General features: G+C 43.6%; 1 protein-coding gene across 1 annotated transcript in view; it reads right to left on the bottom strand.

Annotated features, from left to right (window-relative positions):
• LOC137423434 (arf-GAP with dual PH domain-containing protein 1) overlaps nucleotides 1–22863 on the bottom strand; it is a 135274-nt gene that overhangs the window by 11725 nt on the left and 100686 nt on the right. The window contains exons 4-10 of the mRNA XM_068110607.2: nucleotides 22597–22679; nucleotides 21959–22071; nucleotides 10945–11094; nucleotides 5720–5803; nucleotides 2896–2958; nucleotides 1304–1381; nucleotides 415–643 (exon numbers count right to left, since the gene is read on the bottom strand). Of these exons, the coding sequence (XP_067966708.1) occupies nucleotides 415–643; nucleotides 1304–1381; nucleotides 2896–2958; nucleotides 5720–5803; nucleotides 10945–11094; nucleotides 21959–22071; nucleotides 22597–22679 (800 nt within the window). The remainder of the gene's footprint in view (nucleotides 1–414; nucleotides 644–1303; nucleotides 1382–2895; nucleotides 2959–5719; nucleotides 5804–10944; nucleotides 11095–21958; nucleotides 22072–22596; nucleotides 22680–22863) is intronic.

The raw sequence follows: 22863 nt of genomic DNA on the forward strand, positions 1-22863 counted from the left end.
TAGGTTCTGCAACCCTTTTGCAGATAAGTGCTTCAACCCAACCCACCATCTACACTTTCCCTCCCCCCCTTAGCTCTCCCTTCACTCCTCCGTCTCCCCTATCATCCCGAACTTTGTCCCGTGTATTCTCTCCGTCTGTTTTCTCACTTCCAACACCACACCCCATCCCTTCCTCCCCCACTGGGCATATTACAGCATGGTAAATGTGTTTTGCATAGTCCCAGTTGAAGGTCACTTTGCGGTCCAAACTTTGGACCTGTGAGCCTTTCTTTTCATATGAAATCTCGAGTGCATTGTACCCAATGTGGTGTACTATTTTTTTTGCATTCCTGCATCACTTGAAAGAGAGCATTGTTTGTGGATAGGTGGGGCGTGGTTACGCAATGTATGCAGTTACATAGCAAACACATTCACCTGCATAGTCTTGGGGAGACATGGGCCGTTTGATAACATCTTCGAGAGCGGCCACCCATTCCTTCAGCTGTGAGAGTGACTCGCATGCAAAGACGAAATTGCGTTCTGGTGTACATATGGCGAGTCCATGCGGCAAACGTGAATTTTGGATGCCAGGCGGAAGTTCTGTGTGCACGGAATACCCACTGTCCATGCTTCCAATGAACACTTCTCCTTTGGGGTAGGCATCCTGGTGGAGAACAGTTAAAGAGAGGAGGAGGTAATGACAAGAAACAAACAGCAGTTGAAATTCCCCCCCCCCCTTCCCATGCCTCCTCCCCCTTCCCATCCCTCCTCCCCCCCAAGCCCTCTCCCACCCACAGATCTTCCGATGTCACTGGTCTCTACTGTTGTACTTGTGTGCTTCCCTCTCGCTCCCCATCTTGTCTCCCGCTCCCTTTATTGTATGCTTTATGTTTCCGTTTGGTTTTTTGGGGGATTAATGTTAGCTCTTTCATGAGCCTCGATCTTGTATACAAGGGGAAAAAAAAAAATGTAAAAATTGGATGCGGTGCTGCAAAAACCCGTTCACACACAAAAATGTCAAGCATCAATCCGGCTGAAGGGCCAATTACTTATCACATAGCAAAAGGAAGGGGGTGGGGGGGGGCTGGGAATTTTAAGATAAATAGGGAAATAAAAGAGGGTAGGGAAGTGTGGGGGCGAGAGGGAGTAAAGGACATGATTTGAGCATTTCGGGAAAAGGCGGAAAAGTACATGTAAAAAAAACAATATGATGCGGGAATTATATCGCATAATGCAAATATACGATAAGGCAATTAGTCCTGTGGTGAGAGCTGATTGGCATCACACCATAAGGCTCATTGCTCGTTTCCTCAAACCGAGTTACCAATGGATCTTTAAAGTACATGAGCCTGCGATCCATAGTGTCCAAGGTGCACCAACGTCGTTTGAAGCTCTCGTGGGGCTATGCAGAACATGGAAACACAGGAGGAAGAATCAAGGCAAAAATGAAATCACTGCTTTGACATCGCAAACACCAGGAATTAATCAAATAGATATTAACACGAAAAAAACAAATCGTCATTATCAATCAGGTCAAAATACCATAAATTATGTCAAAATAAACACATTTTTCTTTGACACATTTCATGCTAAATGTTGCACATGCAATCATGTGAAAACAATAAAATGAAGTACTTTATTATCTTAGAAGTTAAATACAAAAGATCTTTAAACCATGTAAACACAAAAACAAACTAGAACATCACTCGGAAGAGAGCATAATCTCTGCCAGGCTGAACAATTTACGTTTTGTATCCCACTGATAGGCCGGATCTGGATTCGGACCTGAACGCTTTGGTCTTGTCGCCTAACCACCTCATTCACCAAGTTTCAGCCGAATCCGTTCATAACTTTGACATATCGTTCTATATTATAGTTTTTGGCCGTGTGTCTCAATGGTGAAGAATCACTTAGGAATTGAAAAAAGAATCTCGTATTCGAATCTTCACCAAAATCGAATCAATTTGTCCTTGTCACACACATACCCCCGGAGTACGTCCGAATCCTCACATAACTTTTTGAGATATGCTACTTACAGACAAAGAAACACATTCTCATTCTCATTCTCTCTCTCTCTCTCTCTCTCTCTCTCTCACTCTCTCACTCTCTCACTCTCACTCTCTCACTCTCACTCTCTCACTCTCTCACTCTCTCACTCTCTCTCACTCTTCCATGGCCCTGACGTTGTGAAGACGGGAGTACACCATCCTGGATGAGGGAAATCTCTGCATTGCTCCTGCGAGATCGTTCAGCTGTCTCCGTGCTTCTACATCTACGTAATCTACGGCGACGTGATCGTTCTACAGCTTCTTCGAGATAAATGTCCGGGGCTATAAAACAACAACAACAACCCTCAAACCAAAATCATGATCTTATCTAACAACATCAACAATCCAACTCAAAACCATGATCTTTTCTATCCCCATTAACCCCCCTATCGAACTCTCAAGCCCACCACCTTCCAAATTTCCAGTTTTTCCTTCCTGAGAGTTTCCTTCCATATCCATCTTGTCCACCCTATGCATCCTCCCTACCCATTCTTTTTCCCCACACCCATTGTTTGACTCTCGATTTTGTCCTTCAACCCTGTTGGTTTATTACTCTTACCCGCTCTTTCTACGGTTCCTTTTGTTCTGTTGTGGCCTGATCCGTTCAGTGATCTCACTCTTCCACGAGCCTTGACACTGTACACAAATAAATAAATAAATCCTGGACACCTCAAATCAGTAGAAAAAAAACAAACAAAAACAACTTTCACTACACTCTGCTTGTTTGAAGACAAGAACAATCATTATTATTTTATGCATCCTTAACAACACAGCCATCTGCATTGCATGACCTATTTTGCTTTGTAGAAGGGGTGACTGTGATAGTACAAGTGTTACTGAACTGATGAAATACATTGAGGCAAGTTACCCGAGGGCCTGATTTCTCCATGTAGCCTTCTATAGCATACGTTCTTGTGAGCTTCTTCACCAGCTGTGAAAGAAACAACACCAAAAAAACAACCAAGTTGCAGATCGTGCAAGCCAGAGAATGAGAGCACTTTACGAAGAGATAAAACTTCTTCTTTTTTTCCATTGACGTTATTAAAAAAAACTAAAAAAAAAACTGAGGGAAGTCCTGTTCACACTGATAAAAGCGACATCCTTTTTCATTGACCACCGCAGTTTATAGGGTGAAAAGGTGGCCATTGCAACTGATTCTTCCTCATGACACTTGTTGGCATACGTATGTGGACTTAAATAAGGGATGATTCTCTAAAATTAATAAAACTAAAGGCTTTATTTCAGTGGAGACCTAACATTACATGATACATTTCCGTATGTAATCCAACATGCAAGTGCTGATGGCAGATAATTGTGTCTGATATTTGGGCCTTACGCCCAAGGCAGTCACCACATGCATGATCATTTATCCATGTGTCGCATGGGGGTGCTGGTTTGCATCATGGTTAGGAGTGTGGCTGTGCAGCTGATGCAGTGCTTCCTGTAGCTGTGGTTAAGGCAGAAATGTATGGAATATGGCCTGCAGGTTGCCGTGGGATCGTTAATGGCCACCAACTAATGCTAGCGGTCGGGCCCCCAGGGATAGTAACATCTGAGGGATGGCAACTGCGAAACACCAATCTGACAATTTAAAGTCAGGCTAAGAATCTAAAGCCAGGTTAGATAGCTCAAACCTATAGCTAAAGCCTTGAAGGATCTCTGCACCATCCTGCCAGGCATCGTCTAAATACAGCAATGTCATTTTTTTTAACGAGTTCCCTTATAAGTAACTTTAATGCAGGAGGAGGCCATTGGGCCCAACAAAAAAGAAAGAAGAACTGCCTTTAGAGGCCATTTTTCCCCACAGAGTGGGGGTTGGCCTTTTTTTTTGGGCACCGTGCCCCCTTTTTTTGGAGCAATGTTTTCCGGCCGGATGCCCTTCCTGCCGTCAACCTTGTTAGTCGCCTCTTGCGACAAACACGGAACTACCAATGAACTGGTGTTCAATTTGCCGACCTCGGAAGGATGACAAGCTGAGTCAACCCCCTGGCGTTAATTCAGCGATCGACCGGGATTCAAACCCAGGATCCTAGGATCCCAAGCCGGCACTCTAACCGCTATGCCAACACCAGGAATGTTTTTTTTTTTAAGCCTATGGTTGGTTGTCCATGCCCTATCCATTTTAAATGTTGAGCATCAAGCAAGGAAGTAACACGTTCCATTTTGAAATCTTTGGTGTGACTCAACCGGGGATCGAACCGCTGACCTTCCAGATTTCGAGCAGACATCAAAGTAACCATTACGCCACCGAGTGTGGTTCAGTGTTTATTGCCGAGTCTGGTTATTAAATTAATTAATGGTACAGGGTGACCATAAAAAACGGCATCCATACAATTTAATAATAATGAATCCTTATTTTTCATTCGCTTTCACATGATGCATGGTCACTATGGAAGGTTTCAGAAGGATATCTTTAATGTCATCGATTTGATTGAAGTTACAGCACATGCTCTAGATGTGGGCCTCAACATGGCAGACACACTCAGATTCGACGTCGAGGGGCAAAATTGTTTGTTACTCTGATACATTTGGTTGCAGTGATTGAGTGGATTTTGTCAGTTATTGCTGTTTTGAGATCATCTATGGATTGTGGCCTTGCTAGGTACATGTTGTCCGGACCTAACCCTGAACTCAGTTTGAATCTGGAAGGATTTTCTTATCAGGTAGATTTCGACTGAAAATGATTATCTTTGGTTGTCCACAACATGTTGAAAAAAATGGGGTATCTTGACTAAATCTGCTGATGACATACTAACTCCACTTTGTGCACCTGCAAACAGTAAGAGGACATCATGAGTATGGAGGAAGTCATTAGAGGTAAGGTCGGTACCGTTTTTTTGTGGTCACCCCGTACAATACTTTAGGCAGAGCATCGGTGCTACTGAAGCAGTTTCTGGTCTAGGGTTACAATTCTGGAAGGGTCGCCACTCCGACACAGGAAGTCAGGGCAAAAATTTGGAGTTTGGCCCGGGTGCCAGTGGTAGCTCACCTACTCTTTGTGAAAGACATGTTGGGATCTACAATAACCATAACTTCCACGCCGTGGGGCGCATAGGAGTTGCTGAAGCAGTTTCATTGGCTGAGAAGTACAATCCTGGACGGGTCGCCACTCTGACACAAGATACTCAAATGGCTTATTAACTGGTACTCATTTTGCCGACCTTGGAAGGATGACAAGCTGAGTCAACCCACCTGGTGTTATTTCAATAGCACAACAGGGGCTCAAACTCAAGACCCTAAGATCTTAAGCCAGCATCCTTAACCGATAAAGCTGCATTAGGCATACTTTGGGATCTTTAACGTCCACCATCTAATGCTGGCAGACCGGACGCCCGTTTAACATCAATGCAATGGACGCACAATGAATGAATCACTTTGCTTGCGAAACATCGGATGATTATAGCTGGGTTGGGATTTTTGAGGACAGCTTAGGGACGAATGTGTTTACCTTGAGGCCATCCTGCCAGCCTGGTTATTATCGCACAATATGAATGCATATGAAAACAAAATTTGTTTTCCTTTTTTTTTTTTTAAAGCAACAGCTTTCGGAAAGTTTTTGCTCTCCTCAAAATGTGCATGCAGCGTTTTCATTCGACACCAAAATACATTTCTAATACAGAGAGTTCATTAATGATTCAGTTACTGAGCCAAGGCTGTTGACGACAGTCCAAGGCACACAATCTTGCACTTACGTCTTGGTCTTGGGCACCAGGAAATGCCACCTGGAGGTAATGGAAACGAGCCGCACGTATCGCATTATACCAATCCACAATCACCTGTTGACAAGCAGAGGGGAGGACAACGACAACAAGTGGTGGAGACACACAGACACCTAAAGGACCATTTTACATTACCCTAAGTTTTGAGTCTGGTGGATCTGAATTGCCTCAAAAAGACCATTGTAAAACCTTTCTCAGGCTATATTTGCAATTTAATCAGTTCTCGCAATTAACTTAGCAAGCCATACATTTTTAATACAGATATTTCAATTGATGCACACCCTGATTCTCAGATGGAAACGCTCATATGACCCAGATCTATTTGGTACCAGTTGGTATTGAGTGGTAAAATCTCGTATGTTCGGAAATGAAAACATATTACAAAACTAACTTCAAGTGCTCTTCTCTATCGAACTGTCATAAGTAACAAACCCCTTCCTGGTATCAGCCTTTACAGAAGCATAAGGTGTATACAGGTCACAAATAAAAAGACAAAATTTAGATATACAGTACATCTGCTATGTATAAAGTGATCACGACCAAGTAATTTTGGCAAAAAAGTAACTGATTGAAATAACTTGAGAAACCATTTAAAATACATAGAATTTTTTCATTTGGGACCTTGTCCCAAAAAGGGATGTTTATAAACCTCTTATACAGTTACACCTTCTTTCATTGATGCTTTCAGGAAAGATATCCCAAATTTTTTTTTAAGACAGGCAGCTTCTGGAAGTGTTTTGATTGAAATTGAATATTTTAGCTAGTTTTCTGTAATTCGCAAAAATATCCTTTATAGTGGCCTGTAAAAGTATTCACCCCCACAAATAATGCCATATTTAGTATGATTACGAATTATGTAGAAACAATTTTTCTAAATTAACTTTTTTATTCATAGCTGAAGAGATCAAACCGTTATAGTTGAAGGAGGTCACATGTCAGGAATTCCTGCAAAAAAATATGTACAAATCAAAATTCACTGGTTGCAAAAGTATTCAACCAGTTCGATCAGTACATGGTGGAAGTACCTTTTGCAGCAATGACTGCTTTTAGTCTTTTTGGGTAGGTCTCTACCAGCTTTGCACAATGAGATGGTGAAATCTTTGCCGCTTCTTCATATGAAAATTGCTCTAGTGCTGCCAAGTTTGATTGGGATCATAAATGGACTGCATTTTTCAAGTTTCACCATAAAAGTTTAATTGGGTTCAAGTCAGGACTTTGACTGGGCTACTCAAGAACATTTTTTCCCCCTCTTATTCAGCCACTCCAGTGTGGATTTAGCTTTGTGCTGCGGATCATTCTCTCGCTGAAATGTGAATCTCTTACCCAGTTTCAGATTCATGGCTGACTCAAGCAGGTTTTTTTATCAATAGTTCTCCTGTACTTTGCACCTTCCATTGTCCCTTCTATCCTGACAAGCTTGCCCTCCCTGCTGATGAAAAGCAGCCCCATAATATGATGCTGCCACCACAATGCTTGACAGTAGGGATGGTGTTGACTTGGTGATGTGCAGTGTTACACTTGCGCCAGACGTAACACTAAATTTAGACGAAAAAGTTCAATTTTTGTCTCGTCTGACCACAAAACGTTTCTGCACATGTCTGCAGTATCATCAAGATGCTTTTTTCCCAAACTCCAGACAAGCTTTAAGATGCATCTTTTTCAGTAATGGCTTCTTTCTTTCCACCTTTCCATAGAGGCCTGCTTTGTGAAGCGTAGGGGATGTTGTTGATTGATAAACACTGACCCCAGCTCAGACAAAGAGTCTTGCAGATCTTTCAATAATTGTTGGATTTACAGTGACATCCTGAACCCCTTTCCTGCTTTCCCGGCTGCTGAGTTTGGCTAGGCGACCTGATCTGGTTAGATTCTCGGTGGTATGATACATCTTCTACTTCTTAATGATGGATTTCACTGTACTTAAAGGGATAATGAGTGACTGAAATCTTCTTATAACCCTCTGCTGAACTTCCCCACCACATTATGTCTGACTTATTTGGAAAGCTCCTTGGTCTTTATGTTTGCTTTGTTGGATGACCAAGTGCGTTGCACCTTAAAAACCCTAGATAAATGGGGGAGATTGATTTCAAAGTTCAACCACCGATTACATACAGGTGAAAATTATTACACTTGTTTTGTAACCTTTCAAACAAATAATTTACTCCTGAAGTGATTTTGGTTTAATTAGCCAAAGGGTTTGAATACGTATGCAACTGAAAATCGTCTGCTTCCCTCTGTTAATGGAAATTATTCACAATTTATCTACATTTTTAGCTTTATTCTTTGGAGTAGTTTGTGAAGACTATATATATATACACTACATGACCAAAAGTACATGGACACCCGAACATCACACATCTCATTTCAAAATCATGGGCATTAATATGGAGTTGGTCCCCCCCCCCCCCCCTCTCCCCCCTTGCTGCTATAACAGCTTCCACTCTTCTGGGAAGGTTTTCCACTAGATGTTGGAACATTGCTGCAGGAATTTGCTTCCATTCAGCCACAAGAGCATTAGTGAGGTCGGGCACTGATGTTGGGCGATTAGGCCTGGCTCGCAGTCGGCGTTCCAATTCATCCCAAAGGTGTTCAATGGCGTTGAGGTCAGGGCTCTGTGCAGGCCAGTCAAGTTCTTCCACACCAATCTCGATAAACCATTTCTGTATGGACCTCACTTTGTGCACAGGGGCATTGTCATGCTGAAACATGAAAGGGCCTTCCCCCAAACTGTTGCCACAAAGTTGTAAGCACACAATCATCTAGAATGTCATTGTATGCTGTAGCGTTAAGATTTCCCTTCACTGGAACTAAGGGGCCCAGCCCAAACCATGAACAACAACAACCCCACACCATTATTCCTCCTCCACCAAACTTTACAGTTGACACTATGCATTCGGGCAGGTAGCGTTCTCCTGGCATCTGCCAACCCAGATTAGTCCGTCGGACTGTCAGATGGTGAAGCGTGATTCATCACTCCAGATAACGTGTTTCCACTGCTCCAGAGTCCAATGGCGGCCAGCTTTACACCACTCCAGCCGACGCTTGGCATTGTGCATGGTGATCTTAGGCTTGTGTGTGGCTGCTCGGCCATGGAAGCCCATTTCATGAAGCTCTCGACGAACAGTTGTTGTGCTGATGTTGCTTCCAGAGGCAGTTTGGAACTCGGTAGCGAGTGTTGCAACCGAGGACAGACGATTTTTACGCGCTACGCACTTCAGCACTCGGCAGTCCCGTTCTGTGAGCTTGTGTGGCCTACCACTTTGTGGCTGAGCTGTTGTTGCTCCTAGACGTTTCCACTTCACAATAACAGCACTTACAGTTGACCAGGGCAGCTCTAGCAGGGCAGAAATTTGATGAACTGACTTGCTGGAAAGGTGGCATCCTATGACGGTGCCATGTTGAAAGTCACTGAGCTCTTCAGTACCGGTACTTCAGTACATTCTACTGCCAATGTTTGTCTATGGAGATTGCATGGCTGTGTGCTTGATTATATGTCCCTGTCAGCAATGGGTGTGGCTGAAATAGCCGAATCCACTAATTAGAAGGGGTGTCCGCATACTTTTGGTCATGTAGTGTATATACCCCCAGAATACAGACCCCCCAGAATCAGTCCAGGCATTCTACGCTAAATCCTCTCGTTGGCAGCTGTGTTCTAGTTATCTAGTTCCGTTAAGTAATGTCCGACTTCTGCTGACATTCATGATCAGATTTCTCCAAACATCCCCCATCCTGCACTGTTTCCCGAAGCTTGACCCCATCCATCTAGCACATACATACACGGTCTGCCTCTTCCTCATATTCCCTCAAGCATACCAAGCATGGATGATTTCTCCAAACTCGTTTTCTGCGCACATGATGTGCCCAAAGTTTGACAGTTTCAGTTTTAGCATCAGCGCATCTAATGCACACAGTGGTCAAATTTATTTACGCACCAATTTGTTTGTTGTTCTTGCAGTCAGTCCATGGAATTTTTTAACATTCGTCTTTTTTCAGCTTAATAAAGACCAGCTTTTTCACTTTTATTTTACACTGTCTGTAGCAGGACAACGAATAATCCTATGTACCTCTCTACATACCAGAAATAAAACTCTCTTAGATCACAATTAGTGCAGATGGCTGGACTACTTTATGGCTGGACGAATGGCTGGACTACCTAGCCTGAAGTATGAAGGGAAATTTTTTTTTACTGCCTGAGAAATTCGAATTTTGACAGTGTTCTGCAGTTGAACCCAACTTCAACTTACTATCACACTGTGCAGGAAATTGCCAAATTAACTTTTAACCAGGTATTTGATACCGTGAACAATGAAGTAGAAGAAGATTACGATTTGTAATGTTGTCGCACTAAATTATTTGAAAATGAAGACCATGTACACTGTGCTAAGTTTTGAGTCTGGCGATTTTTTATTTCCTCTGGATTCTAAATAAGTTTGATCCCAAAAGAGGAGTTTCGCCCTGATTGAGAACCAGCAATCCTAACATCACAAGATGCAGGCACAGACAACCTCCTTGAAATCCATAAATTCAGAATGAATGATGTTGCATGTGAAAAATTAATTGTCCTGATAATATCATAATACAATGCAATTGTCAATTTACAATAGAAATATAAAAATAAAAATGTTTCCAGTACATTGCAATAAAATAGAATCGACTACTAGTTCATTTTAACGGCCCCCGTTATTCCTGCCTTCGTGTGGGGTCGGCTAGGGGAAGGTTTTGGCCAAAGTCTTCCATGAACCGGCAGACCAGACCTGTCGTTCACCTGAAGCTCATTTGTGTAGTAATTTGTTCAGGCTGATAACTCACCTACTCATTGCGAAAGATCACTAAATGATAAATAAATGATCACTAAATGGGATCTAAAATGACCACTAAATAATGCTAGAAGATGGGATAGCTAGCTTAATGTCCATCACGCGTTAGGATGCAATGCTCGGCTTGTAAAGCACCAACCCAGCTGTTTATCGTCTGGTTAGGAATCAAACCCAGAGTGAATAGCTCAAAGGTAAGTTCAGCTAGTTACCACCTCTTTACCATTCAGTCACACGAGAAATATGGCGTATAGTAAAATAATACCTAAATCAACACAACAGACAATATTAAAGTAACAAAGCAGTTCAGATTCCAAAAAAATATCATATTGTACATTACAGTCACCAAAAAAATCGTGTTCTGCTCTCCATCTACCTCAAGCCTACCTTCCCTTCCTGATGGAAGACAAAGATGTTCCGTGTGATACCATCTCGAAGGTGGGTGATCTGTAGCCCATTCTGATTCCCAATCTTATGGGGTTGAAATGTCGCATTGATTTCACATATCTTGATGACACATTTAGGTTCACGTCCTTGCTGAAACACCGACAAAAATTTTTTCAAAAGCAGTCCTTATATACCAGACACTTTTTAATCATGGTGCCCAGGAACACAACGACAAGGGTCGAAACCAAGAGGGAGGTTTGATGTTAACCTATAATTAGCTTAAAATTATTGCAAAAGAATGACAGATGGCTGAAAGTTGATGGAGTTGTCTGCCCGACTTCTGGCAAGTTCTTTGTGAATTGATGGCACAGGTACGCAAGTCATTCTGAGTAATGCTGAGACAGCATCCAACAGTGTTTCCATTACCAGAGGTTGTGGAATTATGTTTCTGGTGAACAAGCATGTCAAATCAGCTATAAATTTACAGATGTGAGATAAAGTTTGTGATACGTGTCTCATACATATAAGTTAAGTGTAATGCAAAAGTGATGTGTTCATGGTTTGAGTGATGTCTGATGTCTGAGTGAAGTGATGTCTGAGTGAGGCAAAAGATTAAAAAGTAGACGAGAATCACATGTTCATGGTGAACTAAAAAAGTGCAGGTTAACTGTGAATATATATATATATATATATATATATATATATATATATATATATATATATATATATGTATGTGTATATATATATATATATATATATATATATATATATATATATATATATATGTATGTGTATATATATATATATATATATATATATATATATATATATATATATATATATATATATATATATATATATATATATAATTATACACGACCAGTCAAAAGTTTTAGAACACCTCAATTTTTCCAGTTTTTATTGAAATTTACGCAGTTTAATGTCTCAATGTACTCTGAAATTAAGCATAGAACAAATAAGCAATTGGAGATGAAATTAAAAAATCATAGAATCATGTTATTTAACAAAATTTAATTTAAAATTTTGACTCAGCAAAGTAGCCACCTTTTGCAGATATAACCGCCGAACACACTCGTGGCATTCTTTCTACAATGGAAATCAAATATTGTTCGGGAAGTTCTTCCCAACACTGTTGCAGAAGTTCCCACAAATGTGTTGCACTTGTAGGTTGCTTTGCTTTCACCCTTCTGTCCAGTTCATCCCAAACCAGCTCGATGGGGTTTAAGTCTGGAGACTGGGCTGGCCATTCCATGATTTGAAGCCTACCGTCTTGTTCTTTTCCTCGAAGGTAGTTTTGACATAGCCTGGAGGTGTATTTAGGGTCATTATCTTGCTGTAGGATGAAACCCTGACCAACTCGGCGTATACCAGAGGATATTGCATGGCGCTGCAAAAGGCTGTGGTAGCCCTTTTGGTTCAGGGTGCCAGTCACTCTGTACAAGTCGCCGACTCTGGATCCAGCAAAAGAGCCCCAGACCATCACGCTTCCTCCTCCATGTTTGACAGTTGGTGTCACACACTGAGGAACCATCCTTTTGCCAACTCGACGGCGTACAAAAACCCTGCGTGATGAACCAAAGATTTCAAATTTTGATTCATCGGTCCATAAGACCTTCTTCCAGTCTTCAGTCGTCCACTGGCGGTGCTTCATGGCCGAGGCAAGCCTCTTTTTCTTATTTTGCCATCTTAGCAATGGCTTTCTTACTGCCACTCGACTTGTCAAACCTGCAGCTTGAAGTCTTCTCTTCACAGTTGAAACTGAGACTTGCTTACTTGGACCAGTGTTAAGCTGTGCTTGAAGCTGTTGTCCTGTGAGCCACCTATCACGCAAGCTGTTGACTCTCAGAAACTTGTCTTCTGATTCTGTTGTGGCTTTGGGTCTGCCAGACCTCTTCCTATCAGAGTTTCCTCCAGTTTCCAATATACTACTTCCTGCAGTGCAATATTGTCCAAATAATGCTTCAGAGGATGTAATAACAATCTGCTCCAATACTGCTTTTACACAGACAGGGGGTTTGTAATCAAGTAATCAGCAGAGGTTGGGACACTTGTAGGAATTGTTTGCATCAACTTTCAAGGCTTAATTTACTTACATTGCTGCAGAACAGCTGTAAGTTTTTAACCCATTACTTGTTCCCTGAAGAAGGCCTTTTTTTCAATATAACTGTGCAATTTACATTACTTTCCCGTTTTTGCTAACCGAAACTTTTTTTAAAACCTCGACCAGTTGACTGCTTACCTTTGTACCATTTCAGGTTATTGTCCCCGTCGCACCGCGGAGCGAAAGGGGGACTATGGTTTTCCCCTCCATCCATGTGTGCGTCCGTGCATGCGTGTGTGCGTGCGTGCGTTGAACCTTGTGAGCGGAATATCTTGAAAAATAAATGAACTACTTACTTCTAATTTTTTTTTTATTTTTTTATTTTTTGTATACAGAATCGATGCTTGTGAAAGAGCTAACATTTATCACACAAACAAATCAAACAGACAAACAAAATATATAAAAAGAGGGAGCGGAAGACAAGATGGGGAGAGAAGGGGAAGCACACAAACACAACATTTGAGAGCAGGGACATCGGGAGATGTGTGGGAGGGAGAGGGCTTGGGGGGAGGAGGCGTGGGAAGGGGGGTGGGGTGGGTGGGAGAAGTATAAAACAAGGACTTCCAGGAAAGAAGTTGGTATTTCAAAAAAGTGGATTTGGGGTGAAATTAGCAGGAGTAGAAAAGATCAAGGTTTTGGATGGGGGAAGATAAGAGATGGTGGTGAACAGCTGTTTTAAAGACCTGGAGGGAGGAGTGGGATTGAAGAGTGTTACGGTTTGTGACCTTTTTCTTCTTCCTTCCCCCACACCACCCTGTGAGTTAGACCAAGTGGTTTGGTCCATGTGTAGTGGCAGAGTGGACATTTTGGAGGAGGGCTTATGGCAGAGTGCTTTTATGAGGGTTGTAGAGTGTCCAGCTGCAATCTCTCCACCTGAAGGGTGACGTTGATCGAACTCTGGCTGCCTACCACTGGGGCCTGCCTTGGGGCCTACTGTTGGGCCTGCCCTGAAGCCTACTGTTGGGCCTGCCTTGGGGCCTACTCGTGGACTTGCCTACTCCTACCCTCTCGTGCTGGGCCTGCCTTGGGGCCTACTGTTGGGCCTGCCCTGGGGCCTACTGTTTGGCCTGCCTTGGGGCCTACTCGTGGACTTGCCTACTCCTACCCCCTCGTGCTAGGCCTGCACTGGGGCCTGCCCTGGGGCTTACTGTTGGGCCTGCCGTGGGGCCTACATTTGGGCCTGCCTACTCTTGGACCAGCCTACTCTTGGACCGGCCTACTCTTGGACCGGCCTACTCTTGGACAGGCCTACTCTTGGACAGGCCTACTCTTGGACCGGCCTACTCTTGGACCGGCCTACTCTTGGACCGGCCTACTCTTGGACCGGCCTACTCTTGGACCGGCCTACTCTTGGACCGGCCTACTCTTGGACCGGCCTACTCTTGGACCTGCCTACTCTTGGACCTGCCTACTCTTGGACCGGCCTACTCTTGGACCGGCCTACTCTTGGACCGGCCTACTCTTGGACCGGCCTACTTTTGGACCGGTCTACTTTTGGACCGGCCTACTCTTGGACCGGCCTACTCTTGGACCGGCCTACTCTTGGACGGGCCTACTCTTGGACCGGCCTACTCTTGGACCGGCCTACTCTTGGACCGGCCTACTCTTGGACCGGCCTAGTCTTGAACCGGCCTACTCTTGGACCTACCTCCTCTTGGACCGGCCTCCTCTTGGACCTGCCTACTCTTGGACCGGCCTACTCTTGGACCGGCCTACTCTTGGACCGGCCTACTCTTGGACCGGCCTACTCTTGGACCGGCCTACTCTTGGACCTGCCTACTCTTGGACTGGCCTATTCGGGTTTTTCCCTCTTTTCTCCCTTCTTGGTTTTATGTGTAGGAAGAGATTTTCGTGTGATAATCCATAAATAAAGACAGTGTGGTTAATGGCTTGGCTTGGTGTGCTTCAGGCCGTAACAGGAGAGTGAGGGAGTTTGTTCCAGAGGCGGGAGAAAAGAGGAATGAAGGAGTGAATGTGAGCAGAGAGTCTTGATTTTTGGCAGTTTAACCATAAGAGGGTTGCAGGCAGATCTTGTGCGACCTGCAGGAATATTTGGGGGATAGAGCCCAGAGAGAGCTGGGGGGGCAAGGCCGGAGAGGAGTCGGTAGAAGACGGAAAGACCACCAACCTGCCTGCGGTGAGTCAGTGAAAGGCCCTCGGAGTTAGCTTCATCACGGGAGATTCCAATGATTCTGAACGCTTTGGTTTCAACAGCGTGTAGACGAGGTAGGTGTGAGGCAGGAGCACCAGCCCAGAGGGGAGGGCAGTATTCCATTGAGCTGCGGATGAAAGCCTTGTATGTGGTGAGGAGCTCAGGTGTGCCAAGGAAGGACTTCGCATGACGGAGGATGCCCAGTCGGCGACTGGCTTTGGAGGCCAGATTTGAAATGTGGTTTTCCCAGGAAAGATCATGGCAGATAGTGAGACCCAAAAGCTTGAGTGACAGAACTTCTTGGAGAGGATTATTCAGAAAGGGGATGGGAGGGTTGTCCAGTCGGTCTTTTCGGAGAGACATCGTAAGAGTGTGAGATTTGTCAGGATTGAAAGGCATGTTCCACTTGTTTGCCCAGTCTGTGATTTTGTCCAGGTCTGCAGAGAGTGAGGAGGCTGCAGACTGCCGATCTGAGGGATGAGGAATTGAGCGACAGAGTAGAGTCATCAGCAAAGAGATAGAGAGGATTTTCCAGAGAGTCAGAGAGATCATTGATGAAGACCAGAAAAAAACACAGGGCCCAGAACACTGCCTTGGGGAACTCCAGCCTGAACAGGAAGAGGAGATGAGAGAAACCCATTCAGGGCCACACGTTGACTACGACTAGAGAGGAAGTCCGCCAGCCATGCGTGGAGATTTCCACGGATACCAAAGGAGGAGAGTTTGGTGAGCAGAGCGGGGTGCCAGACTGTATCGAAGGCACGTGATATGTCAAGGGAGACAGCTCTAATTTCCTGTTTGGCATTGCGGACCTCCATCCATTGTTGAGAAAGCAGAAGCAGCATGTACAGAGTAGAGTGACCTGGTCTGAAACCAAATTGATGATCAGAGATCAAGCCATTGGAGAAGAGGAAAGATTTCATATCCGAAGCAATGATGGATTCCATGACTTTGCTGATAAAATTGGGAGATTCCGGTGTGTGGGTGTATCCAGGCAAAAGGAAGAACGCTATTGAAAATTGGGTCGCCACGTCAAAATCCAAGATGGCCACCGCCATATATGTCTGACCCTTTGAGCGGAATATCTTGAAAAATAAACCAACTACTCACTTCTAATCTGGTGCGCGACTGTATCTAGGCATAAGGAAGAATGTTATTGAAAATTGGGTCGCCACGTCAAAATCCAAGATGGCCGCCACCATATATGTCTGAACCTTGTGAGCGGAATATCTTGAAAAATAAACCAACTACTCACTTCTAATCTGGTGCGCGACTGTATCTAGGCATAAGGAAGAATGTTATTGAAAATTGGGTGGCCACGTCAAAATCCATGATGGCCGCCACCATATATGCCTGAACCTTGTGAGTGGAATATCTTGAAAAATGAACGAACTACTAACTTCTAATCTGGTGTGTGGGTGTGTCTCCAACCCTCTCGCAAATATTATCGACTCTTCCATGTTTCCTGCGTCTTCCACTTTGTCAACTCACATCACTTCACTGCCGGGGGACCTAGGCGTAACGCTTGTTCACTGGACATTAATCTGTGTAAATTTCAATAAAAACTGGAAAAATTGAGGTGTTCTGTTTTAAAACTTTTGACCAGTAGTGTATATATGACTTTTTTCATATGTAGTGTAATTCACACCCCTTGACTTTTTCACATTTTGTTGTTACATTCTCAATTAAAAATGGATTAAATTGAGATTTTTGTCACTGATGTACACATAATACCCCATAATTTCAAATTGGAATAAAAAAAGATTTTTTTTTACCAATTAATTAAAATTGAAAAGCTGAAAACACTCCAAATTGAGCTCAGGTGCATCCAATTTCCTTTGATCATCCTTGAGATGTCTCTACAACTTGAATATAGTCCACCTGTGGCCACCAATTCAATTGATTGGACATGATTTAGAAAGAAACAGACCTTTCTTTTCAAGGTCCCACAATTGACAGTGCATGTCAGGGCAGAAACTCTACCATGAAGTCCAAGGAACTGCCTGTAGAACTCTGAGATAGAATTGTGAGGAGGCATAGATTTGAGGAAGGGTATAAAAAATTATAGAGTGTTGAGAGTTCCCAAGAACACAGTGAGCTCCATCATTAGGAAATGGAAAGAATATGGAACTACCCAGACTCTTCATACCAAACTGCCCGTCTGAACAAACTGAGCAACCGGGCAAAAAGGACCTTGATCAGGGAGGTGACCAATTACCCAATGACCACTCTGAGAGAACTGCAGATTTCCTCGACTGAGATGGGAGAACCTGCCGGAAGGACACCAGACTCTGCAGTACTTCACAAATCTAGGCTTTATGGGAAAGTGGCCAGATGGAAGCCACTCATGAGAAAAAGGCACAAGACAGCATGCCGAGAGTTGTAAAAACACATGTGAAAGACTCAGAGCATTAAAAGATTCCTGTGGTCTGATGAGATGTAAATTGAAGTCTTTGGCCGGAATGCAAAGCGCTACATCCGGTGGAAACCGAGCACAGATCACCCATATAATACTAACCCTACTGTGAAGCATGGTGGTAGCAGCATCATGCTATGGGGATGCTTTTCAGTGGAGGAGACTGAGAGACTTGTAAGGATAGAGGGAACAATGAATGGAGCCAAATACAGGCAAATCTCTGAGGAGAACCTGCTTCAGAGTGCAAAAGACCTTAGACTGCGGTGACGATTTACGTTGCAACAGGACATTGACCCCAAGTATACATCCAAAGCAACACTGGAATGGCTTCAGAACAAGAACATGAAAGTCCTTGAGTGGCACTGACTTGAATCCTATTTAGAATCTGTGGAAAGACTTGAAGATTGCTGTTCACCGATGCTCTCCATCCAACTTGACAGCGCTTTTGAGAAAATCTGCAAGGAAGAATGTGAGAACTCCCTTTTTGTTGTTTATATTTGTTTATATAAACTCTTGTTTATATTTATTTTATTTTTTTGTGTCAAATATTTGCCTGATAGCACTCTTGCTTTGAAGAAGGGCTCATTACCAAAACATTGGTTCACCTTGCTTATTTTCTCATGTTGGTTAGCATACCTCTCAACACTTATTGAAAAAATAATTGTAGTACTCAATGTAGTTTGCTAGCCAACCATACCGAATACCCCATAATGACAAAGTGAAAACATGTTTTCAGAAATGCTTACAAATTTGTAGAAAATGAAATGAAGAAATATCTAATTTACATAAGTCCATGAATTATAGTAAGGATAACTGATACAAGTCTGACATCAGCCTCGTTATTTTATACCTAACTAGAATGGCACTCGGAAGAGCGCATACCTCCGTCAGGCTGAACAGTTTACGTTTTTTATCCCACCGATAAGACCTAAACCAAAATCGACTTGTTCTTGTCACCTACTCAACTCATTCACCAAGTTTCGTTCGAATCCGTCCATAACTATTTGAGATATACTGCTCAAGAGCACACAGACAAACAGGGGTGAATACCTAACCTCTGTCCACCTTATGTGGCAGAGGTAAAAAAATGCCTTCTACTTATTCCTCAATAGTCCTCCTTACCTCCCTGCTTAACCACTTTAGTCTGTTTCTGTTTCTGGATTTACATTTCCTAATGCTGATTACCCTCCTATTAGCTTGTCCCAATCTAAGGTACCTAATCATCTCCTCATACACCTTCTAAGTTTGCCTTTGTGAAATATATTAGCCTTATTCTACTATCCTGCACTCTAACTCCAAACGGAATCCTTGCACACCACAATGTTATGGTCACATGCCCTAAATGTTCTCTTACCTCCACTTCCTCCTGCGATTATGACTTAAAAAGAGGTCCAACACTTTTTTGTATACTGAATCGAGGCTCGTGAAAGAGCTAACATTTATTTCACAAACAAATCCACCAGACAAACAAAATATACAAAAGAGGGAGCGGAAGCCAAGATGGGGAGAGAAGGGGAAGCACACAACCACAACATTTGAGAGCAGGGAGAAGTGTGGGAGGGAGAGGGCTTGGGGGCAGGAGGCGTGGGAAGGGGAGGGGGGGGGGGGGGAGAGGTATAAAACACATGGGGACCGAAATTAGCGGGGGTAGAAAAGATCAAGGTTTTGGATGGGGGAGGATAAGAGATGGTGGTGAACAGCTGTTTTAAAGACCTGGAGGGTAGAGTGGGATTGAAGAGAGTGAGGGAGTTTGTTCCAGAGGCGGGAGAAAAGAGGAATGAAGGAGTGAAGGTGAGCAGAAAGTCTTGATTTTGGCAGTTTAACCATAAGAGGGTTGCAGGCAGATCTTGTGCGACCTGTAGGAATATTTGGGGGACAGAGCCCAGAGAGGGCTGGGGGGGGGGCAAGGCCAGAGAGGAGTCGGTAGAAGACGGAAAGACCACCAACCTGCCTGCGGTGAGTGAGTGAAAGGCCCTTGGAGTTAGCTTCATCGCGGGAGATTCCAATGATTCTGAATGCTTTGGTTTCAACAGCGTGAAGACGGGCTAGGTGTGAGGCAGGAGCACCAGACCTGAGGGGAGAGCAGTATTCCATAGAGCCGTGGATGAAAGCCTTGTATGTGGTGAGGAGCTCAGGTGTGTCAAGGAAGGACTTCACACGACGGAGGATGCCCAGTCGGCGACTGGCTTTGGAGGCCAGATTTGAAATGTGGTTTTCCCAGGAAAGATCATGGCAAATAGTGAGACCCAAAAGCTTGAGTGACAGAACTTCTTGGAGAGGATTATTCAGAAAGTGGATGGGAGGGTTTTCCAGTCGGTCTTTTCGGAGAGACATCGTAAGAGTGTGAGATTTATCATGATTGAAAGACATGTTCCATTTGTTTGCCCAGTCTGTGATTTTGTCCAGGTCTGCTGAGAGTGAGGAGGCTGCAGTCTGCCGATCTGAAGGATGAGGAATGGAGCGACAGAGAGTAGAGTCGTCAGCAAAGAGATAGAGAGGATTTTCAAGAGAGTCAGAGAGATCATTGATGAAGACCAGGAAAAGCACAGGGCCCAGAACACTACCTTGGGGAACTCCAGCCTGAACAGGAAGAGGAGATGAGAGAAACCCATTCAGGGCCACACGTTGACTACGACCAGAGAGGAAGTCCGCCAGCCATGCGTGGAGATTTCCATGGATACCAAAGGAGGAGAGTTTGGTGAGCAGAGCAGGGTGCCAGACCGTATCAAAGGCACGTGAAATGTCAAGGGAGACAGCTCTAATTTCCTGTTTGGCGTTGAGGACCTCCATCCATTGTTGAGAAAGCAGAAGCAGCATGTCCAGAGTAGAGTGACCAGGTCTGAAACCAAATTGATGATCAGAGATCAAGCCATTGGAGAAGAGGTAATGAAAGGTAAATCATTACTTTCAAAGTAATGATCCCAATATTGGGGAGAGGAGGAAGCAGGGATGGCAAGGCATATTAAAAATAATCACAAAACCTTTCAAAAACAAATAAATAAGGGAAAAAGAGTGCTTGATACAGGTGTAGGTCATTTAAGGGAGGAAGAGCACAGGGAGATTGAGCTGTGAATTATAAAGTGAGATGGCAAGCATATTAAATCGTTATCTTCCTTCATCATTTATGCAAGAGCAGAGAAGATCTATATAGGAGGTGAGGAAGGCTGTTTGAGGAGTCTCAGCTGGGAGAGGGGTTGGAGGGAGGGGGGGGGGGGGGGTTAAAGGTGGTCAGGAGACAGATATAAAAACCAATATTAGGTAAATCTCGTGGGGCAGATAATATGCATCACAGGGATGCAGGAGGTAGCAGAGTAATTGTAAGTGGGATGTAAGCAAATATCTGTAATATCTCATTGGAGACAGCTTGACGGACACCAGAGGATTTATAGAGTAGGGAATGGAAAAACATTATTTCAGAGGGGATTGAGTCTCTAAAGGCCTCTTTGGCCTCTAAAGGTGGTTTATATTTATTGAGTAATGGGGAAGTTCAATATGGGGAAGTTGTTAGAAACATTGATGAGGGATCACATCTTTTTCTTTTTCTTTTGTATGCAGCCCATGACTGTGGGTAGCATCATTTGCTGGGGGTGCAGGTATGCTGTTGATGCAGTGCCCCATTGTAGGTTAGAGCAGGATTTTTTGGAATTTGGCCAGGTTTGTGGTTATACCGAACCTCCTTTTCGGAAAGGACACAGCAGGATCTTTAAAGTCTACAAACTAATACTGGCAAACTAAACACGTCCAGTTAACATCCATCCGTGGGCCCGCACACACATTGATGCCTTGCCCTGTCTGTGAAACAACTGGGTGACAGTTTATAGCTGGGCCAAGATTCAAACCCAGGAAAGAATGCCCAGAGAGAGGCGAGTGCGACGGATCAGATGAGGAACAACTTGGACAAATTTAAATTCGTTAAAGCCAGTCAACGTGGGTTTAGTAAAGAAGACGCAGTTTAGCAAATTTGTTTGAATTGTGGGAGGGAGTTATTGATTTGGTCGATGAAGGGAGTGTAGTCGATTATACCTAAGCTTCCAAAGGTATTCGATAAGGAACTACAGCAATGGCTGCTCGTTAAGGTTTTGGCTTGTGCAATAGTTGGTAGGGTAGCAAACTACATTGAGTACAATTATTTTTCAAACAGGTGTCGAGAGAGGTATGCTAACCAATGTGAGAAATTAAAGAATGCGGAGCAACATTTCGATAGTGAGCCCTTCTTCAAAGCGAGAGAGCTTTCAGGCAAAACATTTGACACAACAAACAAACAAAAAAACGAAAACAAGAAGATACACGTCCTGGAGCAACTGAAGACCCAGCATCTCCTCACCTCCATCTTGGTAAAGTACTTCAACATGCCTTCCTTCTCAGACAGCACGAACCTGCGCTGCAGAAATTGACCATTGTCACGGCCACGTTTCCAAAGCAGTCCCTCAAGAAAGCCTGCCACACAGCAACATTGGGAATCCTTACAGTTGTAGAAAACACATACACAGGTGTGTCATGTGGTGTGTGTGTGTGTGTGTTTATATGTGTGTGTGTGTGTGTGTGTGTGTGTGTTTGTGTGTGTGTGTGTATATATGTGTGTGTGTGTGTGTGTGTGTGTGTGTCCGTCTGTGCGTCTGAACAGCGACAACCAATTGCTTTACAATGCCGATGCGAGGATGAAATTTTTAAAAAGTAAATAACTAAGTGTTTTACATTTCTTCATCTATAAAACACGAGCTTCTCCAATAATAGTAATCTAAAGTATGCTTTGCGGTCCAAAGACCGTTCATGAAATTGGCAATATTTTATTTAATCTCCAAGTATGGCAATGCAATTACAGCAAAGTAACTGCTCAGCATAAAGGCAAGTCTTGAGGAAAAGGAGAGAATCACATTGTTAGAAAAATAAAAATAAATCCAAAACGTCCAAAAGAATCTGCAACCCGACACCTGCCGGAACCCTCCATCGGGGAGAGCTCACCTGATGTATAAGCCTCCTGTTTATCAACAGACATGAATTCCTGCCGCTGGTACTTTGCATAGATCCACTGCTCTCTCAGTACTCTGCATACAATGGAGAGTAGAAGTTGTTGAAATATGTAAGTTAGACTTACATTTCACACTCGGGCAATTCACCTGCCCATTCCTGTGAAGATGTGCCTGGTTGTCGGCATTTAACTAGATGACAATGAAAATGATCAATGCATGGAAATTCAACAACAAAACTTTTTAGTATACTTTAACTCGA

Source organism: Myxine glutinosa, chromosome 3 (genome assembly GCF_964187855.1).
Source record: "Myxine glutinosa chromosome 3, kmMyxGlut1.1, whole genome shotgun sequence".
NCBI classification, from domain to species: domain Eukaryota; kingdom Metazoa; phylum Chordata; class Myxini; order Myxiniformes; family Myxinidae; genus Myxine; species Myxine glutinosa.